The sequence below is a fragment of the Megalopta genalis genome, chromosome 10 (genome assembly GCF_051020955.1).
Source record: "Megalopta genalis isolate 19385.01 chromosome 10, iyMegGena1_principal, whole genome shotgun sequence".
NCBI classification, from domain to species: Eukaryota; Metazoa; Arthropoda; class Insecta; order Hymenoptera; family Halictidae; genus Megalopta; species Megalopta genalis.
In genome coordinates this window covers 14242657-14256820 of record NC_135022.1, presented here as the reverse complement: position 1 = coordinate 14256820, position 14164 = coordinate 14242657, and the positions used below count along the sequence as shown (strand labels likewise).

The following is a 14164-nucleotide window of genomic DNA, read 5'->3' as shown; positions in this document are numbered from 1 at the left end:
AACGGAGCCGAGCGAAAACGACCGACGCCAAGCAGCGCCGAGCAATGCCGAGTAGGACCGAGCCGGCAGTTAACCAGCCCCGCGATCGCGCCAGCCCACACTCTCGCGTGCTCTCGCGACTCACCCACAGAAGCGCGATTACCCGATGAAATCGTCGGGTCCATTTGATCGTTGGACGACGGAAAATTCATGTCCTCTGCGCGCGTCCTGCCGTGTCGTGACGAGCTGACCGGCCGGCCCGTTTGCTAGTTACGAAAACATCGCAACAGGAATTATTCGCGGTTCGGATGACGTAACCTAAACTTATCGAAGGCCGTGAACAACAGAGTGTGAGAAAGAGGAAACCCCCGCCGCGAAATCGTATGGAAATTTCAAGGCGCGATTACTATCGCGATTTCAGATTGGAAGCGCGAATTATCGGACAGTCGGATTGTGACACGGACGCGTTGTCACGGGTCACCGTGACAGCTGGATGAAATCGTAGATTTAGTACGATTGTCAAGGTTATGTACGGTTAGTCATTGCGAAAATTCGTCGTTACAAGACTCTATAAGACACTATTGTAAAACTATATAAGGGAATGTATGTATTGTATGAGAGAATTTCTCTTTCTTGTATTGTACTATACGTCATAATTTTACATATTTTATAAACCCTTTTGTCAATAACCAGGTAGGTATCCGTCTCTCCGATAATAATACGCGAGTTTACAATTTACAATTAGTCGGTAAACAAATGGGTTTCTGTGCAAAGCCTTTCTCAAACGAATGTTTCACCGTTTGCTATTACTTCAAGTATCGGGGCGTACGGCGTCTTACTGGGGTCACATCCGACCCCAGATGTTTCACTAATGCAGATACATTCACAGTTCCTCAAGATTCCCTCGTGCCCGAGAGTACGAGCCACTTTGAGACAGGTATCGAAACGCACCAAGTGTTTCCTCCGCGGAAGCGGTGAAAGTGGTGGTGGGGAGAGAGTGAAGCTAGCCCTGGTCAAAAAAGACACCGGCATAATACTCGGACCATATTTCTGTGGCTGCAAGGAAGAATGCCACAAATCACATTTTTGTTTTCACTTTCGAGATAGAACAATGAAAGCCATTGTTCAACAAGATAATTCAAAATAAACACTTTACCTCGTTGAATTAGTATTTATCAATTCTCGTGACACATACAGTGAGTAACAATAATATCCGGTTACCTTTTAAACGACTTGGATTTTTGTTAGATGTCGGACTCATTATAGTTTAGTAGACAATGAGTAACAAAATTTTGGCAAAAATTGCGGTTTGTTGGAATGACGAGAAAAATAAAAAAATTATGTTTTTACAACTTTCTTACCTGAGCCTGTAACGAAAATTTGAACAATTTTGTATACCTTTGATTGTTTGCAAATCATAACTAGACCGCGGATTTTATGCATTTGTGCAACTTAATATAGTAGAAAGACTAAAAGTATTTAAAAATGTCAGCGTGTTATTTTCAATCTATCATAACTATTTAGAAAAGAAAGAATTTTCCGTTTAGTTTCTATTTCTTGCAATTGATGCGGACAAATTTGATTTTGCATGAAGACCCACAGTCTATTCGTATAACAACGCTCAGATAATAAAAAGTTGAGGAAGCATCATTTTTTCATTTTTGTGGTCAATCCAGGCAATCGCAAGTTTTGATAAAATTCGTTTACTTGTCAATCTAACGTCACAAAACAATTCAAATCGCCTGATCCAATTGTAAGAAAGTTATTGCATTTTAAGAGGTGTCCGAGTAATATCGCTGCTCACAGTATGTATCTTCGCATAGATAACGTGTACTGTTTTCAGAAAAAAATATTTAGCAACATGCATGGATCGTATTTCTGTTTCTAGAAAGGCTCGTTAAAATGAATGATCTCGGATCACAATGATGAAAAGATTACGTCGCATAGATTAGCGCAATTAAATACCCTTATTACCCGTGTACATAATTTTGTTTTCAAGGTTTCCTGTTTCCATTTCGACAGAGATGCTGCGAGTGACTTTTATAAAACGTCCAATTACGATGCAGACGCATTACCGTCCAGTGTGCCAATGATATACGCTTTTATTAAATTCGTGCGTCATAAGCCTATCACGTTTCTAAATTTCCTCTCATTTTTTGTTGCATGTACAATAAAGCTATTCGAACTTAAACAGCACAGAACAGTTTGAAATGTTTTCTGTTGAAAATTATAACGCCTGTTAAATGTCGCGGGAATGTTCCCGTATTTCTGCAGTGCAATAAAATGATGTTTAAATATTATTTGAACATATTTTAATTAATAAACTAGATTATTTGCTTGTAGGTTATCTTCTTTTAACACATGTTCAAATTGTTAACATTACCTTTGCAAAATTACATGTCTCACACACACAAACACACACACACACATGTACAAATTCTTACTTAATAGTATTTTATAATTTTATAATACCTATGTTATAAAATGTTATGATCAAGGAAGACTATTATTTCTGTAAATGTATTATGCGTAGATATATTAGGTTAAAATCTAAAATCTAAGTTTTGAAGTTCAATCTTCATTTCTTCATTTAGATATCTAATAATAAATCAATAGAATGACAAAAATAATAGATATACAGGGTGTCGTGTAACTGATGGTACAACCGGATAGGGTCTGATTTTACGTCAGAAAATAAGTCGAATAGAACTAAAAAATTAATTTTTAGTATAGAATGTTAAGGAAAGTAGAAATAACTTTTGCAATAAATAGTAGTCGAAGGATTGATTTAATATTAAATGTTGTTTTAATTTACAATGTGTACTATAAATGCCGAAAATCGATGTTTTAATAATAAAACTTAACTTACATAGTTACTACTTTGTCAAAGAGTTGATGTTTATCAATACAACGTATTAAAGATTTGGAATAATGTTGACTATTACGTGATGTTACCTATGTATCTCCAGTATTTACATTTTTGTACGAAATATGAGACTTTTAGATTACATTTAAATAGACCATTTTAATACATTGTAATGCAATTAGAGAATGATAAATATGACGAAACGCCAATTGAAAATTGCAACGATTCAAAGAAATATTTACAAAAAGGCGCATCTTCCCAAATGCATAAGGGGGTACATTTTTTATTTAAAATGTCACTGTAAAAAAACTGTCAAGATCACACTAAGATCGTTTCTTTTTTTTTAAATGGAATGTGAAAATGTTGTCCTTCTTGCAACATTAAATTGTCAGAATATTATTTCAAAGACATATGCTAAACTTGTGTGTCTCCTCACTTTTGCAATACCAAAATAAAAATATAGCACTCCATCCAAAAAACACGAAATAACCTTAATATGACCTTGACAAATTGAAGGTGAACATTTTGTTTTTACTCCGACGTCCTATACATAAAAAATTATTATATTTAATTATTCAATTAATAATTACAAAACACGATACTCATCGTGAAGCACAGTGCATTCGTATATTTTCAATCTCTGCAAAAATTGTTACCTATTTCGCAACCGGAAGTGAATAACGAAGATCTAGTTAAAACCAAGAGATCGTTCGGAACTTGCGTGTCGAGGAATTAGCCGCATCCAGACATTATGATCAATTTGTAAAAATGATTGCACGAAATACAGGCTCATTGAGATGACGAGATGCAATTGTGCGAGTCCAATGATGTGCACGCAATAAATAAATTCGTAAACGTGGTTACGAGGAAGAAAGAAAATCATTCGGTCACAATACGTTCAATGTCGTTTGTTCCTCGCGTTGCGTTCGCTATCGAGACCCATCTTATACGTTGCTTCACGGAAAGAAAGTGATCTAGAAAGAATGTGGTACAGGCTTGTCACCTTTAAGCTGACCTACTGAACCATGATAATCGTTTATATTTAACACACGTACAACGTTGTGGATTTGCAACGTCCTCTTGGTACATTGTGCCAATCATAATCCGACCCCTCGCATATGTGAATATACGCCTCGCACGAATGATTATATAATGATTTAAAACAAGTTTCGTCGTAGGGTTCCCAGCTGAGCGGGAAGTGATTGAATGACGGATTTCCTTCGGTTGTAGGACGCTATATATAAATAATGATTGGCCCAGGGTGCATAGAGCCTCTGCATTAACAACTACTTTGGCATTGAATTATTTCCATGGGGACCTGCTTTACTGATCACGGTTAACACTTTAACTGCCAATTCAACAGCCTAAAAAGATCCATAAAAAAAAGGAGTAATTCATTGAATAAAGTAAAAATTGAAAGGTTACTACATGCGATACTGAATACTCTTTCAATCTCCTTACATTTTTATGAATAATTCCGTCACCCATTTCTGGTAGATACAACATTAAAAGTATTAATATGAAATGGCATTAATAACTAAATTGTTAGATTACAAATTAGTACTTGCTTTTAAGAGAATTGGAAACTTAAGACTGAAACAGTTAGTGTAATCGTAAAAGTACTTTTGTTGAATATTAATCAAGTAGATTCGTTTATTTTCATGCATGCTATGATGTTCTTGTAATTTTTTTAAAAATTTATAAACGAATGACTTTGACTGCTCAATATTTCCAATATTAATAATTACAACCTACACAACTTTTTTCTTAAACAATGTGTAGATTGATTAAAAAGTAATAGATTAAAGGAGAGAACAGTTATGTTTCATGTGTAATCGTTGGAACTGTATGTTTTGCAGAAATATTTTCATCAGTTGTGTTACTGTACGATTTGGCTAATAATAACCATATGACATTAATATTTATTTTCTTAAAAATCGAAAACTTCCATCTCAATAATATATCTAGTAGTTTTTTAACATCTTCCACTATTTTGATTACAAAAATGTATAATTAAATAAAGAATTACTATCTAGTAAATTGTAAGTTTTAGAACACATATCATGGATACATTTTGTAAATAATAAAGAAATCACGTAAATTCAAATTATATAAAATTTGTGTTCACCTCTACTTTAGTATTGATTTATTCCTACTAATAATACTTTGAAAGTTTCATTAATATACCAATGACTTTCTTCCGACATAAATTACTAACCAATAATTGGTGTTCCTATATTTACAATTATTTACAAAGAAAGTAAAACAGTGTTTACAGTGTCTTATAATAAAGGATGATAAAGATATAAATCATTCTAAATATATTAATGGTAAATAAGATATTGTGGATCGCTCACATAAAAGATAGAAAAACTACAATGCAATTTGTTTCTTGCATATATTTCATTGCTCACCGCATGTTATTTGAATACAGCTTTTTTTGCTAGAATAATGCATTTATCACGGCTACCATCGTCAAGGAGACGGCAATATTAACTTAACAATTACAAAGTGTCGAACTTCTAACAAACCAACATATATATATTAATGATATTAAACATATTTATTCTCTAACCCGAATAAATGCGTCGTGTCATATTCCTCTTTCTTACTTTTTTAAGGAACAAATTGTTTCACCAGTACATACACACTGATTAAATAATATTCATCACGAGCTAGATTGTAAGAAATATTTCATACAATTATAACACGTACATAAGTATAATATGTAGAATGTGTTGCACAAGTGTTCACAGTCTCTAGAAACATAATTGCTGAATACAGATAATAGACTAGAAAAATGGAGATTGTTTCAGTCAGTTATAATAGTAAGGTTTTGTATTGCATTTTGTTCATAACAAAATCGTATTTAAATTTAGGGAAATCTTAAAACAGAATGGGAGATATCTAAAAAAAATGAGTCCAGTTCGATTTAAGTTAGCAACAGCAAAGTATAAATAAAAGTTGCATAATATCTCCCTCATTGTGTCTATAAAAGTAGTATTTCCGGTTATAAAATAAAACATGAACATAATAAAATAATAATATGAATATCTGCCAGTAGTTGAGCAACATGTTCATAATTGTACATATTTATACATATTTTTATGAATTAAATATTCCAACTGAATTGGAAAAAATGTATGTTAAAAATGTATTCAATAATTTCAATTAAATTTTGTTTGCTTTAGAGCAGGGATTATTAAAATTTTTTTCTAGAGACAGTTAAATTGACATATTAAGTTAATAAAATTAATCTAATACTTAAGGAATGTAAGGGCAGCAGATAAAAATAGAGAACTCTGTTAAAGCATGCATATCTCGTCTATTTTATCTTGCTTTACTTTTTGGAAACTGATTTTGCTGCTTTTTTTATCATGAAGGAAACATTAATAATCTTCAATAATCCATGTCTGCTTAGATCACTGGAAGACACAAATATATAACTCCATGCTGAAATATTAGAATGTTGTTTGCATGTGTATTGTTCACACAGAAAAATTCTGTCATTGTACGAGTATATGTGCTTGATGCTTAATAGAGGTATCCAAAATTGCCCCTTTAGTTAAACATATATTATTGGCAAAACTGAGGCAACCGGTTTTAAAAGATTGAATACTTTATTTGAGATTAATCTTCTTTATGCTGTTCGCTGGATAATATGGATACCACTGTCCGTATGCACAGGAGATGATAGTTCGCCAACTTTAAGGGCAAATGCTGCTTGTTCAAATGGCTTTTGCATAGCCCCTCGAGTGAATGGTCCCAAATCTCCACCTCGTTTAGCAGAACTACAGTCGCTATACTTTGAAGCAAGTTCTGCAAATGTTGCTTTCCCAGATACTATCTGTTCCCTGTAAGCTAAGTTTGTAAATTCAATTATATTAATTTATTAAATACAAGTACAAGTAACTGAAATATAAGATGTGATTTACGATAACAGATCAAATTGTTATTGATGTAAATCTCTTGCCAATAACTTACATTTAATAAGATCTAGAGCTTCTTCTTTTGATCGCGTAATATTTTCTTCTCGCCAGGAAGAAGGTCTTCTAGATCCTGAATGTTTTACCAATAAATGAGAACATTGAACCTCTTCTGGACCATCGCCTTTATTACTTCCAGATGGATCTGCTGGTTTATCTGGCCTATCCCATTGACTTTCCTTAGTATAAATATTTAAATAATAATGCTGCCCTATGAAGGAATTAATTTGTGTTAAAAATACACGTCGTACAGATCCAAATCTATGACACATATCTTGTAATAAAACATATTAGGATACGAAAATTTATGACGTTCTATTGTAACTTAGAGTATAGCGATTATGAAACTATGATTTCATGTCAACTGTATTTTTTATTTAATAAAAATAATGATAGTTTTGCGAAAAAATGCCGGCTGTATACCTCATACTATCGTCTCTATAGTGAAATCACATAAATCACTGAACAAGTTAATTATAAATAAGCAAAATATATCACAGAAGATACATTTCTACATGCTTTGTTTAGTATTATTTATAAATTGACGTACCGGTAGATCTACTTAAGCGTTTTTCCCAACCCGCTGGTAGTTCCTCGTCCGCCATTGTTATCCAATATTTTTCTACTACTGACTCACGTCAAACATAGCGAACACGTTTTCATTGCATCTAGTTACATACCTGCTAAATCCGCGTGCATTCAGTTTAAGCAACGTTACCGATATTAGTAAAATCACTGTTCTATTTTAATGGTAGATAAGTCAAGAAATAATAGACGATACCGTAAAAAATGTTCAATATACATGTAACAAATAAAAAATAATCCATCTAAAATCGATAAAATTATACAACAAAATTAAGCTTACAAACATACGTTTCCGAATGTATACACATTTGAACGAATAACTTTCCTTTCCCTAAAACTTTCCCTATAAATTACTATTGAACAACTTGCGAAAACGAAAGATGACGAAAACAAGTTTGAATTTGTGAGCATCTAGTGACAAACTTTTGAAAGTGTATGCGTCTATGTGACTACGCTACATTATAATTCTTACAGTATTACCAATATAAATAAAAGTGAGATTCGAAATTAGAAAATGTATTTTTGCGTGACCACGCGAACATAGTTATGATTTGCGATGGTGCTACCATATTTCCCCAAAAGGGAAATTCAAATGTAAAATGTAACGTTATGGTCATATATAGTTGTATATTTCATAACTTATATTTATTATATTTTCATCCAGACGCAGTAGCTTAAAATAAATAGAGAGAGAGAGAGAGAGAGAGAGAGTTTTCATGAAATTCGTCGATAAGTTTAGTTGGCGAGACAAATTGAGGAATGCAAGAGAAGTACCTTATTTAAAAATTCCTTTCCATATTAAATTAAAATAAGAATAAGAATAAAATGAAATAAAAAAGAATAAGAAGAAAACTAATAGAAAAATTGTATATAGATATACAGGGTCCTGATACTTCTTTGTTCGATCCTGGGTTATAGTGCCATCTTTCAGTGGCTGTAGCTTGCCATGGTGTATGTACGTGAATTTGACTGTGTCAACTGACACAGTCAGGCTGAGATAAAAAATTAATAAACAAGATTTTTATTCTCATTCCAAGCAATAGCAAAATTAAACGAGTATTTTAGGCATTGTACAGTAAATTAGTCTCATTAATATTTAAAAAAAAAATCAAATCGTTTAGTCCAGTTTTAAAAAAAGTTATACCAATGTGAAATAAAACTCAATTTTTTCTATACAAAAAATGATCTTTAATCAGTCAAATATTTTCCATTCTGTTCGATGACCATAATCAAGTTTGATTGAGTTTTTGAACCAATGTTGACACGTGCGTTCTGTTAAGCAATCAACGCCATAAACTATACATCTCTCTTTGTGAGTTCGGCCGCTTTCTTGCCTTTATGAAAATAAAAAAGGTAAAATATATCGAAAATGTTCATTTTTGCACTCCATGTTAAAATTGACAGCAAACTGTCAGTTGTAAACAAAACTACACGGAATTTGTTTCTATAGTAACCTAACGTGTCAACTACCAAAGTTGAAGACAAAAAGATTATAACCTTAACAAAAGAATCCGCTTATTGGCTCAGCCGCCTCGCACCAACTGATCTCGTCTTTCATTGGTCTCTGTTTTTCGTCGATAACTCTTGTCCCGGTAGTACCATAATTTTGGGACACCCTATATACAATATACAGAGTGATCCACCTAAACGTTTTCATCTAAATGTCTCCTGCAATAGTGATGTTACAACAAATTTTCTTATGTGGAATTTGACTGGTATCGATACGATGCAAAAAGTAGTTTTTTTCAAGCTCACTTTATTCAACAATTATAAAAGATTATTTTACAAATCTATTCATTTTAGTTGTCTTGTGAATGTTGCAATGAGTTCAGATAAATGTTAAAACAAAATTATAAAAACAAAATATCAGAAATACATTTTTTGAATCAGTATTTTATTTCTTTTTAAATAACATGAAGGTTAATTATAGACGTATAATTACAGAATGCTATAAACAACAAATAACGAAAATTATATAAATTTTCTGGCATATACTGATCGAATAAATACTAAACATACTAAAATCAATTATAAACTAATTACAGGAGTAGGTACTACAAAATTATTTTTTTAAATATTTTGTACAGTAATATTTCTAATAATTATACATTGAATTTACAAGAATTTTATAGGGTAATGAGAACCATTAAAATACAAAATTAATATACTAAATTAAACATTATATTGTTACATATGTAACAATATACTTCACTATTAATGCATTATAATTTATATTTTATACATCTAGCAATGTAACTAAACACTTTTACATAAATGAATAAAGAAATATAAAACATTTAATTATGCAAGTAATAAATTACATATATTAATTATAAATATATAAGCAGTCATATATATGTATAAATTACACACAAGTGTGCATATAAACATGCATAACAATATTAATACTTTCACATTTCATTATTAATTCATATTTTATATAATATTGGTAATAATAATAAATTAAAAATAGTAGTTAAATATTTATAATTTAAAAAACTTCTTGAGACAGAATGAACATTTCTTTTGCTTAGATATAAATATACTTTTCAATTGGTAGAAAAATTATTAATATCTTCTTATCTGTAAAAACAGTTAAAGTATGTGTAGATGTACTTGTATATAACTTTCGATGTTTCTTATAGTTCGAGCGTAAATTGTCTTTTATAAAGTTAATATATATTTTTGTTTTAAATCGTTACGATACAATTTGTACGTTTGTTTGCACATTAATAAAGTTTTGCAAAATTTTCAAATTTCCCTACGCCGATTTCCATATGCATATTGCTAAATTTCCAGCGCAGTACATGTATAATAAATGTTTGAGTTGATAAGTTATTTCAAACCCATAGCCCTCGCCCACAACCGTGTGCCACGAAGCGCCGAATTTCTTATCCATCGTTTCTTTGATCATGCGAGAAACACTCTCGTAATTATATGCATATTTTTCCGCTGCGGTAACGCATAACTCCATTGCTTCTTGTTTCATTTCATCAGGCATATCACATTTCTGCGAGTATAACAAATAAAATACATATTAACAAAATAAATTTCTAAGTTAATTTTATTAAAGTAGTATTTTGTAAATGATAAATATAAAAAAATATATCATTTAATAATCACATAATAATAACACTACAACATTATAGAGAGTTCTAAATCTATTTTTCTCGTAATGAGTTCTATTGATCAAACCCTGGTGACGACAACTATATTTATTTCTTTTCAAAATCTTCTGCAGTAGCATTTGTGTGAAGTAAATTTTACTTACTCTGCAGAGAGGGTACGTATGCAAAATTTTGACGACATCATCTTTTTTCACTTCAGTCATCTTTATAAATTATAATTCCATAAATAACAAAGCAGATACTGCTCCTATTTGGGACACAAAGAAGAATTTGCCATCTTTCAGGCGCACATTTACCCCTCAACCCCAAAGACAGAGGTTCTCAAATTGTAGCCTACTCTCAGGGGTTTCATTCATTGAATTGTGTATTTGTATTTATTGTCAATAAAGTATTTCACGATTACGCTATTACTTTGAAAACATTCAATTAATTATACACAAAACAGATATATTTTTGTATTTATTTGTCATATAAGACTTTTATTTTAATTACTTACACATGTTAAGTATTATAAATACAGCAATAGAAATTTTTGTCTTATTATTCAAATCTGTAAAACAAAGTGCCCAGAATGTATCTTGTCTTCATAAATTTGTATTTATTTCAAAGTATTACTTTACAGTAATGAAACATTTATTCTTTCTTATGTTGAAATGGTAGCTGAATTTCTCATCATGCTATTTAAATTTCAAAAAATAAGTGCTGTTCAATATAGTATAGAAATAGGGTTACATATACATACATACAGTACGTAATAATGCCTCATGTTTTGCATGATTTTTTTACTTCCCTTAGCTTGTGCAAGCATTCCCACCATTTTATTGTGCACCCAATCCGCAGTGAATTCTGTCTTAGCATTGAATTGTCAGCCAATTAGAGCAAAGCAATATCTACTCTTATTCTCGATAACGAAGCACGTTGCTACCGGACAATCTTGCAAAACTTCAGATATTAATGTATATATGTATTTTCTATCGCGAAGAATAATAGTTATGGCATTGAAGTGCTGTATAGTTTGACAATTTGTAAGAATTTTAAGAAATGCACATAATAGTATAATTAATGCACTATTCTGTTTTCGAAGAAGACAAAAGAATATACTATTTTAACCAGCATTTTCATAATCGAAAATATCAAAAATTATTACTAAATATTTTTAACAAATTTATAGGTTATTTAATGAAATCCAGGTATTTAATGATTGGATCGTTATTTACTTAACTCTCTATGAATAATAATGTTGAAAATATTTTTAATATGCTAATATAATAAGTACTTCTTTTAGATAAAAATGGCATCCCGATTTAGTGGAGCTTTACAATTAACAAATTTGGATGATTTTATCACTCCATCGCAGGTACTTATTTCTTTTCTTTTTCTATATAAATGTATTGTTACATGTAATTTCTTTCCATTTGTAAGGAATGCATTAAGCCTATTGAAATTCAAACATCGAAGAGGAAAACTGGAGCAAGTATAAAAATAGAGGAAGATGGTGTGCCTTCAATGTTAAATGAAGTACATTAACTAATTTTATTATATGTATGTAAAAGTATTATTATATAGTGTCATATTATTTTATTTATATGGTGCTTATTAGATTGGAGAACCTGAAAAATTACAAAAAGTTGAAATTACCCTTGCTGATTGTTTAGCTTGTAGTGGGTGTATAACGTCAGCAGAGAGTGTATTAGTAACGCAACAAAGTCAAGAAGAACTATTGCGGGTGTTCAGTGAAAAGATGGCTCAATGTCAGGTAAAAATTATTAGAATAATGAATTTATTAATATTTTATGTAGAAACCAAATGTAATATTTACTAAATGTATTTTGTAGGATGGTGATGGTACATGTTCAATGTACATAGTAGTCAGCCTGTCTGTACAAGCTGTCTTATCTATAGCAGAACGTTATAGTCTTAATCCCGAAGAAACAGTACATAAACTAGCTGGATACTTTTATGAATTAGGGGCAGATTCAGTTTTGGACATGACTGCAGCTGATGATTTTGCTCTTCTAGAGTCAGCCAAAGAATTTGTAGATCGTTATAAAGCAGCTAAAGGAGGTGAAAAAGATCAGCTACCAATGTTATCTTCTTCTTGTCCAGGTGATTTATGTAATATAGAGAAAAAGAAAGCATTAAAGTTCTAAAATATTTAATGACTTTAAGCATTTATATATTTGTAAATACAGGTTGGGTGTGCTATGCAGAAAAGACTCATGGCAACTTCATACTTCCATATATCAGTGTAACAAAGTCTCCTCAACAGATCATGGGATCATTAGTGAAATATCATTTAGCTGAAACTATGGGTCTCCCGCCAGAGCAAGTGTATCATGTTACTCTAATGCCTTGTTACGATAAAAAATTAGAGGCATCTAGAGAAGATTTTTACAATCAGCAAAGAAAATCTAGAGATGTAGATTGTGTAGTAACCCCAAGTATGTGTTCAAAATTTTATTTATCATGTACATTATGACTTATTGAATTCGTCTTGACACCCGCTAAAATATAGTACGACATCTTAAAAAATCATCCATATGTACACTTTTATATTACATTTACTTGTATTTGTTGTTATAGTTGAACTAGAACAAATGCTTAATGAATGCAACTTAACATTGAATGAAGTAAAAGAACAAAAAATTAAAAAACCATTTGGGTCAGGAATTACTAATATGAAAAGTGATTTATATGGTCATAATGGTTCTGGATCTGGTGGCTATGCAAACTTTATTTTACGCTATGCTGTGAAGCATTTATTTGAGGAAAATGATGTACATGTTGAATTTAAAGTTCTCAAAAATCCTGACTTCCAAGAAGCGGTATTTCAAAAGAATGGAGAAGTACTTTTAACATTTGCTATTGTTAATGGATTTAGAAATATACAAAACCTTGTACAAAAGTTGAAACGACGAAAGTGCCCATATGATTATGTTGAAGTTATGGCTTGTCCTTGTGGTAAGTTTTTATTAATATGTAGTGTGTCTGATTCACTTCACAGAACGTTTCAAAATCAAATATCAAATAAATAAGAATGCGATCCATTCTCTTCAACATATATTTTGTGTGCTATTTATATATTTTCTGTTAAACTAAACACTATAATATTAATATAAAAATAAGATACTGCATTAATACATTTTAACTCTTAATTGGCAGGGTGTCTTAATGGAGGAGCTCAAATTAGACCCTTAAATAACATTCAACCACGGGAGTTAGCATCAAAATTAGAATCTGTATATCATGAACTTCCTCAAAGTGATCCTGATAAAAACGAAACTGTTAAGAAATTGTATAGAACTTGGTTAGAAGGAGAGAATACAGATAAAGCTTTAGCATATTTCCATACGGAATACCATGAAATAAAAAAAATGAATACAGCTCTTGCAATAAAATGGTAATTATAGCAAGTATGACGTGTATTACTATTAGTTTGTTATATAAAGGATATTAAAGTGGATATACAATTTGTATTCTAAATTTATGTACATTTTCGACATTGTAAATAATTTATGAAATAAAAATTTATGTATTTATTCAAAAATAAATATTTAACCTAAAATTTTAACGTAATTTAATGATAGCAACAATAGTTTCATGTCAAGTAGGGGCCATTT

At 31.0% G+C, this 14164-nt stretch overlaps 3 protein-coding genes across 3 annotated transcripts; 1 reads left to right on the top strand and 2 right to left on the bottom strand.

The window, feature by feature from the left end:
* Window positions 1-5229: 5229 nt before the first annotated feature.
* Window positions 5230-7527, bottom strand: LOC117220199 (putative peptidyl-prolyl cis-trans isomerase dodo). Its single transcript, XM_033469939.2, has 3 exons — window positions 7382-7527; window positions 6830-7042; window positions 5230-6706 (listed from the first exon to the last, which is right to left on the bottom strand). Exons 1-3 carry the CDS (start codon window positions 7434-7436, stop codon window positions 6486-6488), a joined length of 489 nt encoding a protein of 162 aa, XP_033325830.1. The 5' UTR covers window positions 7437-7527; the 3' UTR covers window positions 5230-6485.
* Window positions 7528-10073: 2546 nt separating this feature from the next.
* On the bottom strand, window positions 10074-10928 carry LOC117220198 (dynein axonemal light chain 4). Its single transcript, XM_033469937.2, has 2 exons — window positions 10688-10928; window positions 10074-10426 (listed from the first exon to the last, which is right to left on the bottom strand). Exons 1-2 carry the CDS (start codon window positions 10745-10747, stop codon window positions 10178-10180), a joined length of 309 nt encoding a protein of 102 aa, XP_033325828.1. The 5' UTR covers window positions 10748-10928; the 3' UTR covers window positions 10074-10177.
* Window positions 10929-11484: 556 nt separating this feature from the next.
* Window positions 11485-14109, top strand: LOC117220197 (putative cytosolic Fe-S cluster assembly factor AAEL012261). Its single transcript, XM_033469933.2, has 8 exons — window positions 11485-11734; window positions 11830-11901; window positions 11967-12062; window positions 12145-12300; window positions 12380-12650; window positions 12737-12985; window positions 13128-13505; window positions 13707-14109. The coding sequence occupies exons 2-8, from the start codon at window positions 11836-11838 to the stop codon at window positions 13946-13948; spliced, it is 1458 nt and encodes a 485-aa protein (XP_033325824.2). The 5' UTR covers window positions 11485-11734; window positions 11830-11835; the 3' UTR covers window positions 13949-14109.
* Window positions 14110-14164: the final 55 nt, after the last annotated feature.

What these genes read in the sequence shown, in the direction of transcription:
- LOC117220199 (XM_033469939.2), bottom strand. Translation starts at nt 7,436, where the DNA reads ATGGCGGACGAGGAACTACCAGCGGGTTGGGAAAAACGCTTAAGTAGA. An exon ending in ACGCTTAAGTAGATCTACCG is followed by an intron (nt 7,043 to 7,381) that starts GTACGTCAATTT and finishes ATTCCTTCATAG; the next exon opens with GGCAGCATTATTATTTAAAT. An exon ending in AGCTCTAGATCTTATTAAAT is followed by an intron (nt 6,707 to 6,829) that starts GTAAGTTATTGG and finishes TTACAAACTTAG; the next exon opens with CTTACAGGGAACAGATAGTA.
- LOC117220198 (XM_033469937.2), bottom strand. Translation starts at nt 10,747, where the DNA reads ATGACTGAAGTGAAAAAAGATGATGTCGTCAAAATTTTGCATACGTAC. An exon ending in ATACGTACCCTCTCTGCAGA is followed by an intron (nt 10,427 to 10,687) that starts GTAAGTAAAATT and finishes TTATACTCGCAG; the next exon opens with AAATGTGATATGCCTGATGA.
- LOC117220197 (XM_033469933.2), top strand. Translation starts at nt 11,836, where the DNA reads ATGGCATCCCGATTTAGTGGAGCTTTACAATTAACAAATTTGGATGAT. An exon ending in AAAAGATGGCTCAATGTCAG is followed by an intron (nt 12,301 to 12,379) that starts GTAAAAATTATT and finishes TGTATTTTGTAG; the next exon opens with GATGGTGATGGTACATGTTC. An exon ending in GTTATCTTCTTCTTGTCCAG is followed by an intron (nt 12,651 to 12,736) that starts GTGATTTATGTA and finishes TTGTAAATACAG; the next exon opens with GTTGGGTGTGCTATGCAGAA.